Here is a 14,959-nt window from a genome sequence, read left to right as displayed (position 1 = left end):
AAGAGGGTGAGGGAATGGCGGAGCGAGTGAGTGTGAGAGAGGATGGCAGAGTGAGGGTGGCAGAGCGAGTGAGTGAGAGGATGGCAGAGCGAGTGATTGAGAGAGAGGATGGCCAACGAGTGAGTGTGAGAGGATGGCGGACGAGTGAGTGTGAGGGGATGGCGGACGAGTGAGATAGGATGGCGGAGCGAGAGAGTGTGAGAGATGATGGCCGAGGGGGAGAGGATGGCGGAGCGAGTGAGTGTGAGAGGATGGCGGAGTGAGAGAGGATGGCGGAGCTAGAGAGTGCGAGAGGATGGCGGAGTGAGAGAGGATGGCGGAGCTAGAGAGTGCGAGAGGATGGCGGAGCGAGTGAGAGGATGCGGAGCAAGTGAGCGTGAGAGGATGGCGGAGCGAGCGAATGTGAGAGGATGGCGGAGCGAGTGAGCGTGAGAGAGGATCGTGGAGCTAGAGAGTGAGAGGATGGCGGAGCGAGTGAGCGTGAGAGAGGGTGGTGGAGCAAGTGAGTGTGAGGATGACCGAGTGAGTGTGAGAGAGGATGGCGGACGTGTGTGTGTGAGGATGGCGGAGCGAGTCAGTGTGAGAGGATGGTGGAGCGAGTGAGTGTGAGAGGATGGCCGAGTGAGTGTGTGTGAGAGGATAGCGGACGAATGAGTGTGTGAGAGGATGGCGGAGCGAGTGAGTGTGTGAGAGGCTGGCGGAGCGAGTGAGCGTGAGAGGATGGCGGAGCGAGTGAGCGTGAGAGGATGGCGGAGCGAGTGAGCGTGAGAGGATGGCAGAGCGAGTGAGCGTGAGAGGATGGCGGAGCAAGTGAACGTGAGAGAGGATGGTGGAGCGAGTGAGTGTGAGAGGATGGCCGAGTGAGTGTGTGAGAGGATGGCGGACGAGTGAGTGTGTGAGAGGATGGCGGAGCGAATGAGCGTGTGAGAGGGTTGTGGAGCAAGTGAGCATGAGAGGGTGGCGGAGCGAGTGAGCGTGAGAGAGGATGGGGGAGCGAGTGAGCGTGAGAGAGGATGGTGGAGCGAGTGAGCATGAGAGGATGGCGGAGCGAGAGAGTGTGAGAGGATTGCGGATTGAGAGATCGGATGGGGGAGCGAGAGAGGGTGTGAGGATGGGGGAGTGAGAGACGATTGCGGAGCGAGAGAGTGCGAGTGGATGGGGGAGTGAGAGAGGGGATGGCGGAGCGAGTGAGTGAGAGAGAGGATGGGGGAGTGAGAGAGGGTGGCAGAGCGAGTGATTGAGAGAGAGGATGGCCAACGAGTGAGTGTGAGAGGATGGCGGACGAGTGAGTGTGAGGGGATGGCGGACGAGTGAGATAGGATGGCGGAGCGAGAGAGTGTGAGAGATGATGGCCGAGGGAGAGAGGATGGCGGAGCGAGTGAGTGTGAGAGGATGGCGGAGTGAGAGAGGATGGCGGAGCTAGAGAGTGCGAGAGGATGGCGGAGTGAGAGAGGATGGCGGAGCTAGAGAGTGCGAGAGGATGGTGGAGCGAGTGAGAGGATGCGGAGCAAGTGAGCGTGAGAGGATGGCGGAGCGAGCGAGTGTGAGAGGATGGCGGAGCGAGTGAGCGTGAGAGAGGATCGCGGAGCTAGAGAGTGAGAGGATGGCGGAGCGAGTGAGCGTGAGAGAGGGTGGTGGAGCAAGTAAGTGTGAGGATGACCGAGTGAGTGTGAGAGAGGATGGCGGACGTGTGTGTGTGTGAGGATGGCGGAGCGAGTCAGTGTGAGAGGATGGTGGAGCGAGTGAGTGTGAGAGGATGGCCGAGTGAGTGTGTGAGAGGATGGCGGACGAATGAGTGTGTGAGAGGATGGCGGAGCGAGTGAGTGTGTGAGGATGGTGCAGCGAGTGAGCGTGAGAGGATGGCGGAGCGAGTGAGTGAGATAGGATGACGGAGCGAATGAGCGTGAGAGAGGATGGCGTAGCGAGACAGTGTTAGAGGATGGCGGAGTGAGTGAGCGTGAGAGAGGATGGCGGAGCCAGTGAGGGTGAGAGGATGGCGGAGCGAGTGAGCGTGAGAGGATGGCGGAGCGAGAGAGGGTGGCGGAGCAAGAGAGTCTGAGGGGATGGCGGTGCGAAAGAGGGTGAGAGGGAATGGCGGAGCGAGTGAGTGTGAGAGAGGATGGCAGAGTGACGGTGGCAGAGCGAGTGAGTGAGAGGATGGCGGAGCGAGTGAGAGAGAGGATGGGGGAGTGAGAGTGGGTGGCAGTGCGAGTGATTGAGAGAGAGGATGGCCAACGAGTGAGTGTGCGAGGATGGCGGACGAGTGAGTGTGAGGGGATGGCGGACGAGTGAGATAGGATGGCGGAGCGAGAGAGTGTGAGAGATGATGGCCGAGGGAGAGAGGATGGCGGAGCGAGTGAGTGTGAGAGGATGGCGGAGTGAGAGAGGATGGCGGAGCTAGAGAGTGCGAGAGGATGGCGGAGTGAGAGGGGATGGCGGAGCTAGAGAGTGCGAGAGGATGGCGGAGCGAGTGAGAGGATGCGGAGCAAGTGAGCGTGAGAGGATGGCGGAGCGAGCGAGTGTGAGAGGATGGCGGAGCGAGTGAGCGTGAGAGAGGATCGCGGAGCTAGAGAGTGAGAGGATGGCGGAGCGAGTGAGCGTGAGAGAGGGTGGTGGAGCAAGTGAGTGTGAGGATGACCGAGTGAGTGTGAGAGAGGATGGTGGAGCGAGTCAGTGTGAGAGGATGGTGGAGCGAGTGAGTGTGAGAGGATGGCCGAGTGAGTGTGTGAGAGGATGGCGGACGAATGAGTGTGTGAGAGGATGGCGGAGCGAGTGAGTGTGTGAGAGGCTGGCGGAGCGAGTGAGCGTGAGAGGATGGCGGAGCGAGTGACCGTGAGAGGATGGCGGAGCGAGTGACCGTGAGAGGATGGCGGAGCGAGTGAGCGTGAGAGGATGGCAGAGCGAGTGAGCGTGTGAGGATGGCGGAGCAAGTGAACGTGAGAGAGGATGATGGTGCGAGTGAGTGAGGGAGGATGGCGGAGTGAGAGAGGATGGCGAAGCGAGAGTGTGAGGATGGCGGAGCGAGTGAGCGTGAGAGGATGGCGGAGCAAGTGAACGTGAGAAGATGGCGGAGCGAGTGAGTGAGGGAGGATGGCCGAGTGAGTGTGTGAGAAGATGGGGGAGCGAGTGAGTGCGTGAGGATGGCGGACGTGTGCGTCTGTGAGGGGATGGCTGAGTGAGTGAGAGAATGGCGTACGTGTGAGTCTGTGAGAGGATGGCAGACGTGTCAGTGTGAGAGAAGATAGCGGAGCGAGTGAGGATGGGGGAGCGAGTGAGCGTGAGAGGATGGGGGAGCGAGTGAGCGTGAGAGGATGGGGGAGCGAGTGAGTGTGAGAGAGGATGGCGGAGCGAGTGAGCGTGAGAGGATGGCGGAGCGAGTGAGCGTGAGAGGATGGCGGAGCGAGTGAGTGTGAGAGGATGGCGTACGTGTGAGTCTGTGAGAGGATGGCTGAGTGAGTGTGTGAGGATGGCGGAGCGAGTGAGGATGGCGGACCGAGTGAGTGTGAGAGGATGGCGGATGATTCAGTGTGTGAGAGGATGGCGGAGCGAGTGAGTGAGAGGATGGGGGAGCGAGTGAGCGTGAGAGGATGGGGGAGCGAGTGAGCGTGAGAGGATGGGGGAGCGAGTGAGTGTGAGAGAGGATGGGGGAGCGAGTGAGCGTGAGAGGATGGCGGAGCGAGTGAGTGTGAGAGAGGATGGCGGAGCGAGTGAGCGTGAGGATGGCGGAGCGAGTGAGCGTGAGAAGATGGCGGAGCGAGTGAGTGTGAGAGGATGGCGGATCGAGTGAGTGTGAGAGGATGGCGGAGTGAGTGAGCGTGAGAGGATGGCGGAGCAAGTGAACGTGAGAGGGTGGTGGAGCGAGTGAGCGTGAGAGGATGGCGGAGCGAGTGAGCGTGAGAGGATGGTGGAGCAACTGAGCGTGTGAGAATGGTGGAGTGAGTGTGAGAGGATGGCGGAGCGAGTGAGCGAAAGAGGATGGCGGAGCGAGTGAGCGTGAGAGGATGGAGCGAGTGAGTGAGGGGGGATGGCGGTGCGAGAGAGTGTGATAGAGGATGGCGGAGCGAGTGAGCGTGATAGAGGATGGCGGACGAGTGAGCGTGATAGATGATGGCGGACGAGTGAGCGTGAGGGAGGAGGGCGGAACGAGTGAGCGTGAGGGAGAATGGCAGAGCGAGTGAGCGTGAGAGAGGGTGGCGGAGCGAGTGAGCGTGAGAGGATGGCGGAGCGAGTGAGAGTGAGGATGGCGAAGAGAGTGAGCGTGACAGGATGGCGGACCGAGTGAGCGTGAGAGAGGATGGTGGAGCGAGTGAGCGTGTGAGCCAATGGTGGAGTGAGTGTGAGGGAGGATGGCGGAGCGAGTGAGCGTGAGAGGATGGCGGAGCGAGTGAGCGTGAGAGAGGATGGCGGAGCGAGCGAGTGAGAGTGAGGATGGCGGAGCGAGTGAGCGTGAGGGAGGATGGCAGAGCGAGTGAGCGTGAGAGAGGGTGGCGGAGCGAGTGAGCGTGAGGATGGCGAAGAGAGTGAGCGTGACAGGATGGCGGACCGAGTGAGCGTGACAGGATGGCGGACCGAGTGAGCGTGAGAGAGGATGGTGGAGCGAGTGAGCGTGTGAGAAAATGGTGGAGTGAGTGTGAGGGAGGATCGCGGAGCGAGTGAGCGTGAGAGGATGGCGGAGCGAGTGAGCGTGAGAGAGGATGGTGGAGCGAGTAGGCGTGTGAGAGAATGGTGGAGTGAGTGTGAGGGAGGATGGCGGAGCGAGTGAGCGTGAGAGGATGGCGGAGCGAGAGAGTGTGATAGAGGATGGCGGAGCGAGTGAGCGTGATAGAGGATGGCGGAGCGAGTGAGCGTGAGAGAGGATGGTGGAGCGAGTAGGCGTGTGAGAGAATGGTGGAGTGAGTGTGAGGGAGGATGGCGGAGCGAGTGAGCGTGAGAGGATGGCGGAGCGAGTGAGCGTGAGGGAGGATGGCGGAGCGAGTGAGCTTGAGAGAGGATGACGGAGTGAGTGAGCATGAGAGAGGATGGCGGAGCTAGAGAGTGTGAGAGGATGGCGGAGCGAGTGAGCGTGAGAGAGGATGGTGGAGCAAGTGAGTGTGAGAGAATGGCGGAGCGAGTGAGCCTGAGAGAGGATGGCGGAGCGAGAGAGGGTGAGAGATGATGGGTCGGCAAGTGAGCCTGAGAGAGGATTGCGGAGAGAGTGAGCGTGAGATAGGATGGCAGAGCGAGTGAGCGTGAGAGGATGGCGGAACGAGAGAGTGTGAGAGGATGGTGGAGCGAGTGAGCGTGAGAGGATGGAGCGAGAAAGTGTGAGAGAATGGCGGAGTGAGAGTGAGGATGGCGGAGCGAGAGAGTGCGAGAGGGTGGTGTGTGAGAGGATGGGGGGGGCGAGAGAGTGAGAGGATGGCGGAGCGAGAGAGGGTGGCGGAGCGAGAGAGTGTGAGAGGGGATGGCGGAGCGAAAGAGGGTGAGAGGGTGGCGGAGCGAGAGAGTGAGGGAGGATGGCGGAGTGAGAGGATGGCGAAGCGAGAGAGCGTGAGAAAGGATGGCGGACCGAGTGAGAGTGAGAGGATTGCGGACAAGTGAGCGCGAGAGGATGGCGGAGCGAGTGAGCGTGAGAGGATGGCAGAGCGAGTGAACGTGAGAGGATGGTGGAGCGAGTGAGTGTGAGGGAGGATGGTGGAGCGAGTGAGCTTGTGAGGATGGCGGAGCGTGTGAGTGTGAGAGAGGATGGAGGAGCGAGAGAGGATGGAGGAGCGAGAGAGGATGGAGGAGCGAGCGAGGATGGAGGAGCGAGAGAGGGTGGCGGAGCGAGTGAGCGTGATGGAGCGAGTGAGCGTGAGCGGATCGTTGAGCGAGTGAGCGTGAGAGAGGATGGCGGAGCGAGTGAGCGTGAGAGACGATGGCGGAACGAGTAAGTGTGAGAGGATGGTGGACGAGTGAGCGTGAGAGAGGATGGCGGAGCGAGTGAGCGTGAGAGGATGGCGGAGCGAGTGAGCGTGAGGATGGTGAAGCGAGTGAGCGTGAGTGGATGGCAAAGCGAGTGAGCATGAGAGAGGATGGTGCACGATTAAGTGTGTGAGAGGATGGCGGAGGGAGTGTGTGTGAGAGGATGGCGGAGGGAGTGTGTGTGAGAGGATGGCGGAGCGGGAGAGTGTGAGAGGATGGCGGAGCGAGTGAGTGTGAGAGGATTGCGGACGAGTGAGTGTGAGAGAGGATGGCGGAGCGAGTGAGCGTGACAGAGCGAGTGAGCGTGAGCGGATCGTTGAGCGAGTGAGCGTGAGAGAGGATGGCGGAGCGATTGAGTGTGAGAGGATGGTGGACTTGTGAGTCTGTGAGGGGATGGCGGAGTGAGTGAGAGAATGGCGGACGTGTGTGTGAGAGAGCATGGCGGACGTGTGTGTGCGAGAGAGGATGGCGGAGCGAGTGAGTGAGAGGATGGCGGAGCGATTGAGTGTGAGAGGATGGTGGACGTGTGTGTGCGAGAGAGGATGGCGGAGCGAGTGAGTGCGTGAGGGTGGCGGACGTGTGAGTCTGTGAGGGGATGGCGGAGTGAGTGAGAGAATGGCGGACGTGTGAGTGTGAGAGAAAATAGCGGAGTGAGAGAGAGGATGGCAGAGCGAGTGAGCGTGAGAGGATGGCGGACATGTGAGTGTGAGAGAGGATGGCAGAGCGAGTGAGAGAGAGGATGGCAGAGCGAGTGAGCGTGAGAGAGGATGGTGCACGATTACGTGTGTGAGAGGATGGCGGAGCGAGTGAGCGTGAGAGAGGATGGCGGATGAGTCAGTGTGTGTGGATGGCGGAGCGAGTGAGCGTGAGAGGATGGCGGAGCGAGTGAGCGTGAGAGAGGATGGCGGAGCGAGTGAGCGTGAGAGGATGGCTGAGCAAGTGAGCGTGAGAGGATGGTGGAGCGAGTGAGTGTGAGAGGATGGTGGAGCGAGTGAGTGTGAGAGAGGATTGCGGACGAGTGAGTGTGAGAGGATGGCGGAGCGAGTGAGTGTGAGGATGGCGGAGCGATTGAGTGTGAGAGGATGGTGGAGCGAGTGAGTGAGAGAGGATGGTGGACGTGTGTGTGTGAGAGAGGATGGCGGAGCGAGTGAGTGTGAGAGGATGGTGGACGTGTGTGTGTGAGAGAGGATGGCGTAGCGAGTGAGTGAGAGGATGGCGGAGCGAGTGAGTGGGAGAGCATGGCGGACGTGTGAGTGTGTGAGAAGGTGGCGGAGCGAGTGAGTGCATGAGGATGGCGGACGTGTGAGTCTGTGAGGGGATGGCGGAGTGAGTGAGAGAATGGCGGACGTGTGTGTGAGAGAGGATGGCGGACGTGTGAGTGAGAGGATGGCAGAGCGAGTGAGCATGAGAGGATGGCGGACATGTGAGAGAGGATGGCGGAGCGAGTGAGAGAGGATGGCAGAGCGAGTGAGCGTGAGAGAGGATGGTGCACGATTCAGTGTGTGAGAGGATGGCGGAGCGTGTGAGTGTGTGAGGATGGCGGAGCGAGTGAGCGTGAGAGAGGATGGCGGAGCGAGTGAGAGAGGATGGCGGAGCGAGTGAGCGTGAGAGAGGATGGCGGAGCGAGTGAGAGTGAGGATGGCGGAGCGAGTGAGTGTGAGAGAGGATGGCGGAGCGAGAGAGTGAGAGAGGATGGTGGAGCGAGTGAGTGTGAGGATTGCGGACGAGTGAGTGTGAGAGGATTGCGGACGAGTGAGTGAGAGGATGGCGGAGCGAGTGAGTGTGAGAGGATGGCGGAGCGAGTGAGTGTGAGAGGATGGCGGACAAGTGAGTATGAGCGGATGGCGGAGCGAGTGAGCCTGAGAGAGGATGGCGGAGCGAGAGAGGGTGAGAGAGGATGGGGCAGCAAGTGAGCCTGAGAGAGGATTGCGGAGCGAGTGAGCGTGAGAGAGGATGGCGGAGCGAGTGAGCGTGAGAGGATGGCGGAACGAGAGAGTGTGAGAGGATGGTGGAGTGAGTGAGCGTGAGAGGATGGAGCGAGAAAGTGTGAGAGAATGGCGGAGTGAGAGAGAGGATGGCGGAGCGAGAGAGTGCGAGAGGGTGGTGTGTGAGAGGATGGGGGTCGAGAGAGTGAGAGGATGGCGGAGCGAGAGAGGATGGCGGAGCGAGAGAGGGTGGCGGAGCGAGAGAGTGTGAGAGTGGATGGCGGAGCGAAAGTGGGTGAGAGGGTGGCGGAGTGAGGGAGGATGGCGGAGTGAGAGGATGGCGAAGCGAGAGAGCGTGAGAAAGGATGGCGGAGCGAGTGAGTGTGAGGATGGCGGAGCGAGTGAGTGTGAGGATGGCGGACAAGTGAGTTTGTGAGAGGATGGCGCTGCGAGTGAGTGTGAGAGGATGGCGGAGCGAGTCAGTGTGAGAGGATGGTGGAGCGAGTGAGTGTTAGAGGATGGCCGAGTGAGTGTGTGAGAGGATGGCGGATGGGTAAGCGTGAGAGGATGGCGGAGCGAGTGAGCGTGAGAGGATGGAGGAGCAAATGAACGTGAGAGAGGATGGTGGAGCGAGTGAGTGTGAGGGAGGATGGCTGAGCGAGTGAGCGTGAGAGGATGGCGGAGCGAGTGAGCGTGAAAGAGGATGGTGGATCGAGTGAGCGTGTGAGAGAATGGTGGAGTGAGTGTGAGGGAGGATGGCGGAGCGTGTGAGCGCGGCGGAGCGAGTGAGTGTGAGAGGATGGCGGACAAGTGAGTATGAGCGGATGGCGGAGTGAGTATGAGCGGATGGCGGAGCGAGTGAGCATGAGGGAGGATGGCGGAGCGAGTGAGAGGATAGTGGAGTGAGTGAGCGTGAGGATGGCGGACGAGTGAGTGTGAGAGGATGGCGGACGAGTGAGTGTGAGGGGGTGGCGGAGAGAGTGAGTGTGAGAGAGGATGGCGGACGAGTGAGTGTGAGAGGATGGCGGAGCGAGTGAGTGAGAGGATGGCGGAGCGAGTGAGTGTGAGTATGGCGGAGCGAGTGAGTGTGTGAGAGGATGGCGGACGAGTGAGTGTGAGAGGATGGCGGAGCGAGTGAGTGAGAGGATGGCGGAGCGAGTGAGTGTGAGTATGGCGGAGCGAGTGAGTGTGTGAGAGGATGGCGGACGAATGAGCGTGAGAGGATGGCGGAGCGAGTTAGCGTGAGAGGATGGCGGAGCGAGTGAGTGTGAGAGGATGGCGGAGCGAGTGAGCGTGAGAGGATGGCGGAGCGAGTGAGCGTGAGAGGATGGCAGAGCGAGTGAATGTGAGAGGATGGTAGAGCGAGTGAGCGTGAGTGGATGGCAAAGCGAGTGAGCGTGAGAGGATGGCGGAGCGAGTGAGCGTGTGAGGATGGCGGAGCGAGTGAGTGTGAGAGGATGGCGGAGCGAGTGAGTGAGAGGATGGCGGAGCGAGTGAGCGTGAGAGGATGGCGGAGTGTGTGAGTCGACGGCGGAGCGTGTGAGGGGATGGGGGTGTGAGAGAGGGTGGCGGAGCGAGTGAGAGGATGGCGGAGCGAGTGAGTGAGAGAGGATGGCGGAGCGAGTGAGTGTGAGGATGGCGGAGCGATTGAGTGTGAGAGGATGGTGGAGCGAGTGAGTGAGAGAGGATGGTGGACGTGTGTGTGTGAGAGAGGATGGCGGAGCGAGTGAGTGTGAGAGGATGGTGGACGTGTGTGTGTGAGAGAGGATGGCGTAGCGAGTGAGTGAGAGGATGGCGGAGCGAGTGAGTGGGAGAGCATGGCGGACGTGTGAGTGTGTGAGAAGGTGGCGGAGCGAGTGAGTGCATGAGGATGGCGGACGTGTGAGTCTGTGAGGGGATGGCGGAGTGAGTGAGAGAATGGCGGACGTGTGTGTGAGAGAGGATGGCGGACGTGTGAGTGAGAGGATGGCAGAGCGAGTGAGCATGAGAGGATGGCGGACATGTGAGAGAGGATGGCGGAGCGAGTGAGAGAGGATGGCAGAGCGAGTGAGCGTGAGAGAGGATGGTGCACGATTCAGTGTGAGAGGATGGCGGAGCGAGTGAGTGTGTGAGGATGGCGGAGCGAGTGAGCGTGAGAGAGGATGGCGGAGCGAGTGAGAGAGGATGGCGGAGCGAGTGAGCGTGAGAGAGGATGGCGGAGCGAGTGAGAGTGAGGATGGCGGAGCGAGTGAGTGTGAGAGAGGATGGCGGAGCGAGAGAGTGAGAGAGGATGGTGGAGCGAGTGAGTGTGAGGATTGCGGACGAGTGAGTGTGAGAGGATTGCGGACGAGTGAGTGAGAGGATGGCGGAGCGAGTGAGTGTGAGAGGATGGCGGAGCGAGTGAGTGTGAGAGGATGGCGGACAAGTGAGTATGAGCGGATGGCGGAGCGAGTGAGCCTGAGAGAGGATGGCGGAGCGAGAGAGGGTGAGAGAGGATGGGGCAGCAAGTGAGCCTGAGAGAGGATTGCGGAGCGAGTGAGCGTGAGAGAGGATGGCGGAGCGAGTGAGCGTGAGAGGATGGCGGAACGAGAGAGTGTGAGAGGATGGTGGAGTGAGTGAGCGTGAGAGGATGGAGCGAGAAAGTGTGAGAGAATGGCGGAGTGAGAGAGAGGATGGCGGAGCGAGAGAGTGCGAGAGGGTGGTGTGTGAGAGGATGGGGGTTGAGAGAGTGAGAGGATGGCGGAGCGAGAGAGGATGGCGGAGCGAGAGAGGGTGGCGGAGCGAGAGAGTGTGAGAGTGGATGGCGGAGCGAAAGTGGGTGAGAGGGTGGCGGAGTGAGAGAGGATGGCGAAGCGAGAGAGCGTGAGAAAGGATGGCGGAGCGAGTGAGTGTGAGGATGGCGGAGCGAGTGAGTGTGAGGATGGCGGACAAGTGAGTTTGTGAGAGGATGGCGCTGCGAGTGAGTGTGAGAGGATGGCGGAGCGTGTCAGTGTGAGAGGATGGTGGAGCGAGTGAGTGTTAGAGGATGGCCGAGTGAGTGTGTGAGAGGATGGCGGATGGGTAAGCGTGAGAGGATGGCGGAGCGAGTGAGCGTGAGAGGATGGAGGAGCAAATGAACGTGAGAGAGGATGGTGGAGCGAGTGAGTGTGAGGGAGGATGGCTGAGCGAGTGAGCGTGAGAGGATGGCGGAGCGAGTGAGCGTGAAAGAGGATGGTGGATCGAGTGAGCGTGTGAGAGAATGGTGGAGTGAGTGTGAGGGAGGATGGCGGAGCGTGTGAGCGCGGCGGAGCGAGTGAGTGTGAGAGGATGGCGGACAAGTGAGTATGAGCGGATGCGGAGTGAGTATGAGCGGATGGCGGAGCGAGTGAGCATGAGGGAGGATGGCGGAGCGAGTGAGAGGATAGTGGAGTGAGTGAGCGTGAAGATGGCGGACGAGTGAGTGTGAGAGGATGGCGGACGAGTGAGTGTGAGGGGGTGGCGGAGAGAGTGAGTGTGAGAGAGGATGGCGGACGAGTGAGTGTGAGAGGATGGCGGAGCGAGTGAGTGAGAGGATGGCGGAGCGAGTGAGTGTGAGTATGGCGGAGCGAGTGAGTGTGTGAGAGGATGACGGACGAGTGAGTGTGAGAGGATGGCGGAGCGAGTGAGTGAGAGGATGGCGGAGCGAGTGAGTGTGAGTATGGCGGAGCGAGTGAGTGTGTGAGAGGATGGCGGACGAATGAGCGTGAGAGGATGGCGGAGCGAGTTAGCGTGAGAGGATGGCGGAGCGAGTGAGTGTGAGAGGATGGCGGAGCGAGTGAGCGTGAGAGGATGGCGGAGCGAGTGAGCGTGAGAGGATGGCAGAGCGAGTGAATGTGAGAGGATGGTAGAGCGAGTGAGCGTGAGTGGATGGCAAAGCGAGTGAGCGTGAGAGGATGGCGGAGCGAGTGAGCGTGTGAGGATGGCGGAGCGAGTGAGTGTGAGAGGATGGCGGAGCGAGTGAGTGAGAGGATGGCGGAGCGAGTGAGCGTGAGAGGATGGCGGAGTGTGTGAGTCGACGGCGGAGCGTGTGAGGGGATGGGGGTGTGAGAGAGGGTGGCGGAGCGAGTGAGAGGATGGCGGAGCGAGTGAGTGAGAGAGGATGGCGGAGCGAGTGAGTGAGAGAGGATGGCGGAGCGAGAGAGTGTGAGAGAGGTTGGCGGAGCGAGTTAGCGTGAGAGGATGGCGGAGCGAGTGAGTGTGAGAGGATGGCGGAGCGAGTGAGCGTGAGAGGATGGCGGAGCGAGTGAGCGTGAGAGGATGGCAGAGCGAGTGAATGTGAGAGGATGGTAGAGCGAGTGAGCGTGAGTGGATGGCAAAGCGAGTGAGCGTGAGAGGATGGCGGAGCGTGTGAGGATGGGCGTGTGAGGATGGCGGAGCGAGTGAGTGAGAGGATGGCGGAGCGAGTGAGTGAGAGGATGGCGGAGCGAGTGGAGCGTGAGAGGATGGCGGAGTGTGTGAGTCGACGGCGGAGCGTGTGAGGGGATGGGGGTGTGAGAGAGGGTGGCGGAGCGAGTGAGGATGGCGGAGCGAGTGAGTGAGAGAGGATGGCGGAGCGAGTGAGTGAGAGAGGATGGCGGAGCGAGAGAGTGTGAGAGAGGATGGCGGAGCGAGAGAGTGTGAGAGGGGATGGCGGAGCGAGAGAGGATGAGAAAGGATGGCGGAGTGAGAGGGGATGATGGAGCGAGTGAGTGTAAGAGAGGATGGCAGAGTGAGAGGGTGGCAGAGCGATGTGGAGTGAGAGAGAGGATGGCGGAGTGAGAGAGGGTGGCGGAGCGAGTGAGCGTGAGAGAGGAGGCGGAGCGAGAGAGGAGAGGATGGCCGAGCAAAGAGCGTGAGAGAGGTTGGCGGAGTGAGAGAGGATGGCGGGAGCGAGAGAGGGAGGATGGCGGAGCGAGAGAGTGAGGGAGAGGATGGCGCAGCGAGAGTGTGAGAGAGGATGGCGAGTGAGTGAGGGCAAAGTGCGTGTGGGGGGTGCGAGTGGGGCAGAGTGAGTGTGGGTGGGGGGTAGAGTGAGTGTGGGGGGAGGGAGTAGAATAAGTGTGGGGGAAGGGAGCAGAGTGTGTGTGGGGGGGTAGAGTGAGTGTGGGGGGGGAGGGAGCAGAGTGAGTGTGGGGGGGAGGGGGTTTGAATGAGTGTGGGGGGAAGGGAGCAGAGTAAGTGTGGGGGGGGGGAGGGGGTAGAGTGAGTGTGAGGGGGGGAGGGAGTAGAGTGAGTGTGGGGGGAGGGAGCAGAGTGAGTGTGGGGGGGAGGGAGCAGAGTGAGTGTGGGGGGAGGGAGCAGAGTGAGTGTTGGGGGGAGGGAGCAGAGTGAGTGTGGGGGGGCAGGGAGCAGAGTGAGTGTGGGGGGCAGGGAGCAGAGTGAGTGTGTGGGGGGAGGGAGCAGAGTGGAGTGTGTGGGGGGAGGGAGCAGAGTGAGTGTGGGGGGGGAGGGAGCAGAGTGAGTGTGGGGGGGCAGGGAGCAGAGTGAGTGTGGGGCAGGAGCAGAGTGAGTGTGGGGGGGAGGGAGCAGAGTGAGTGTGGGGGGAGGGAGCAGAGTGAGTGTGGGGGGGAGGGAGCAGAGTGAGTGTGGGGGGCAGGGAGCAGAGTGAGTGTGGGGGGGAGGGAACAGAGTGAGTGTTGGGGGCAGGGAGCAGAGTGAGTGTGGGGGGCAGGGAGCACAGTGAGTGTGGAGGGTGGGGTTATGGAGAGGTGTTTTCAGAACCCCAAAATGTACCATGACTTCAACCAAACCCCCACCTTTTAATGGATTGTTGCTTTTGAAGCTTGTTCCCCAGGAGTGGGATTACAATTATGGACACGTGGTTTTTAAAACAAAACAAACATTGGATCTCTTAACACCCCTTACTTCAAGATAACACCGAAAATAATACAATACTTCCCAATCCTGCAAACTGTTCCTTTACACATCCAAAAGACTTAACAAATCCTTCAAACAGAAGCCACATCAGATTTATATTCAATACTGAGACCTTTTTACAATTCCGATTTCGCCAAATGATTGAGATAGTCCTTCACGGCAGAGATCACCAGCAATGCAGCTCACAGTCACACCCAAGCTTTCTTCAAACTGAAACTAAAACTCCCAAAAGCAGAAGTGAGCTCAGCTCCCCCCTGTGACATCACTTCAGTAATATGATCAGCTTCATTTCTGAAAGGTACATTTCTTAAACATCCAATTCTAAAAGGCACACTCACATGACAGGGGGTAGGGGGCAGAGTGAGTGTGGGGGGGGGGAGGGGGCAGAGTGAGTGTGGGGGGGGGAGGGGGCAGAGTGAGTGTGGGGGGGAGGGGGGCCGAGTGAGCGTGGGGGGGGAGGGGGCAGAGTGAGTGTGGGGGGGGGAGGGGGCAGAGTGAGTGTGGGGGGGGGGAGGGGGGCAGAGTGAGTGTGGGGGGGGGGGAGGGGGGGGCAGGAGTGAGTGTGGGGGGGAGGGGGCAGAGTGAGTGTGTGGGGGAGGGGGTGGGGGGAGGGGGCAGGGTGAGTGTGGGGACAGGGGACAGGGTGAATGTGGGGGGTGGAGGGTCAGGGTGAGTGAGGGGGAGGGGGCAGGTGAGTGAGGGGGAGGGGGCAGGTGAATGGGGGTGGCGGAGGAGGCAGGTGAGTGGGGGGGGAGGGGGGCAGGGTGAGTGGGGGGGGTCAGGGTGAGTGTTGGGGGGCGGGAGGGGGCAGGTGAGTGGGGGGGGCGGAGGGGCCAGGTTGAGTGGGGGGGGGCGGAGGGGGCAGGGTGAGTGGGGGGGGGGGGTCAGGGTGAGTGTGGGGGGGGGGAGAGGGCAGGGTGAGTGGGTGGGCTAGCGACTTGTTGCCACTGGAATCTGTTTCTAACTTTTGTTCCGCCCCCCCCCCCCCCCCCAATCCCCAGCGGCCGAGGGATCCTGCGGCAGGTCCAGAGGAAGAATCTGAGGAGAGCACGAGTTCCTCGGAGTCATCAGATGAGGAAGGGGGAGGGTCCGGACCGGGTGCAGTGCATGCCTTCCTGAGCCGGACGGTGATGGGAGGAGAGGGAAAGCATCGTGCACACTGAGGGGCAGAGAGACACTCTGAGGAACAGACACATGAACTGATGAGCTTCGCACAGCTGCAGCATCGCACTCCACTG

The 14,959-nt window shown here is 60.8% G+C and overlaps 1 protein-coding gene across 3 annotated transcripts in view; it reads left to right on the top strand.

Moving 5' to 3' along the window:
* Positions 1–14,953, top strand: part of dcaf8 (DDB1 and CUL4 associated factor 8) — a 147,555-nt gene extending 132,602 nt beyond the window's left edge. For all 3 annotated transcript variants that reach the window (XM_072498327.1, XM_072498326.1, XM_072498325.1), the window contains exon 15: positions 14,723–14,953. In XM_072498327.1, coding sequence (XP_072354428.1) covers positions 14,723–14,884 — 162 coding nt within the window. In that variant the 3' untranslated portion in view covers positions 14,885–14,953. The remainder of the gene's footprint in view (positions 1–14,722) is intronic.
* The last annotated feature ends 6 nt before the right edge of the window (positions 14,954–14,959 follow it).

This window comes from Scyliorhinus torazame, chromosome 4 (assembly GCF_047496885.1).
Source record: "Scyliorhinus torazame isolate Kashiwa2021f chromosome 4, sScyTor2.1, whole genome shotgun sequence".
Taxonomy (NCBI): domain Eukaryota; kingdom Metazoa; phylum Chordata; class Chondrichthyes; order Carcharhiniformes; family Scyliorhinidae; genus Scyliorhinus; species Scyliorhinus torazame.
This window is presented reverse-complemented; position numbering and strand designations above follow the sequence as displayed.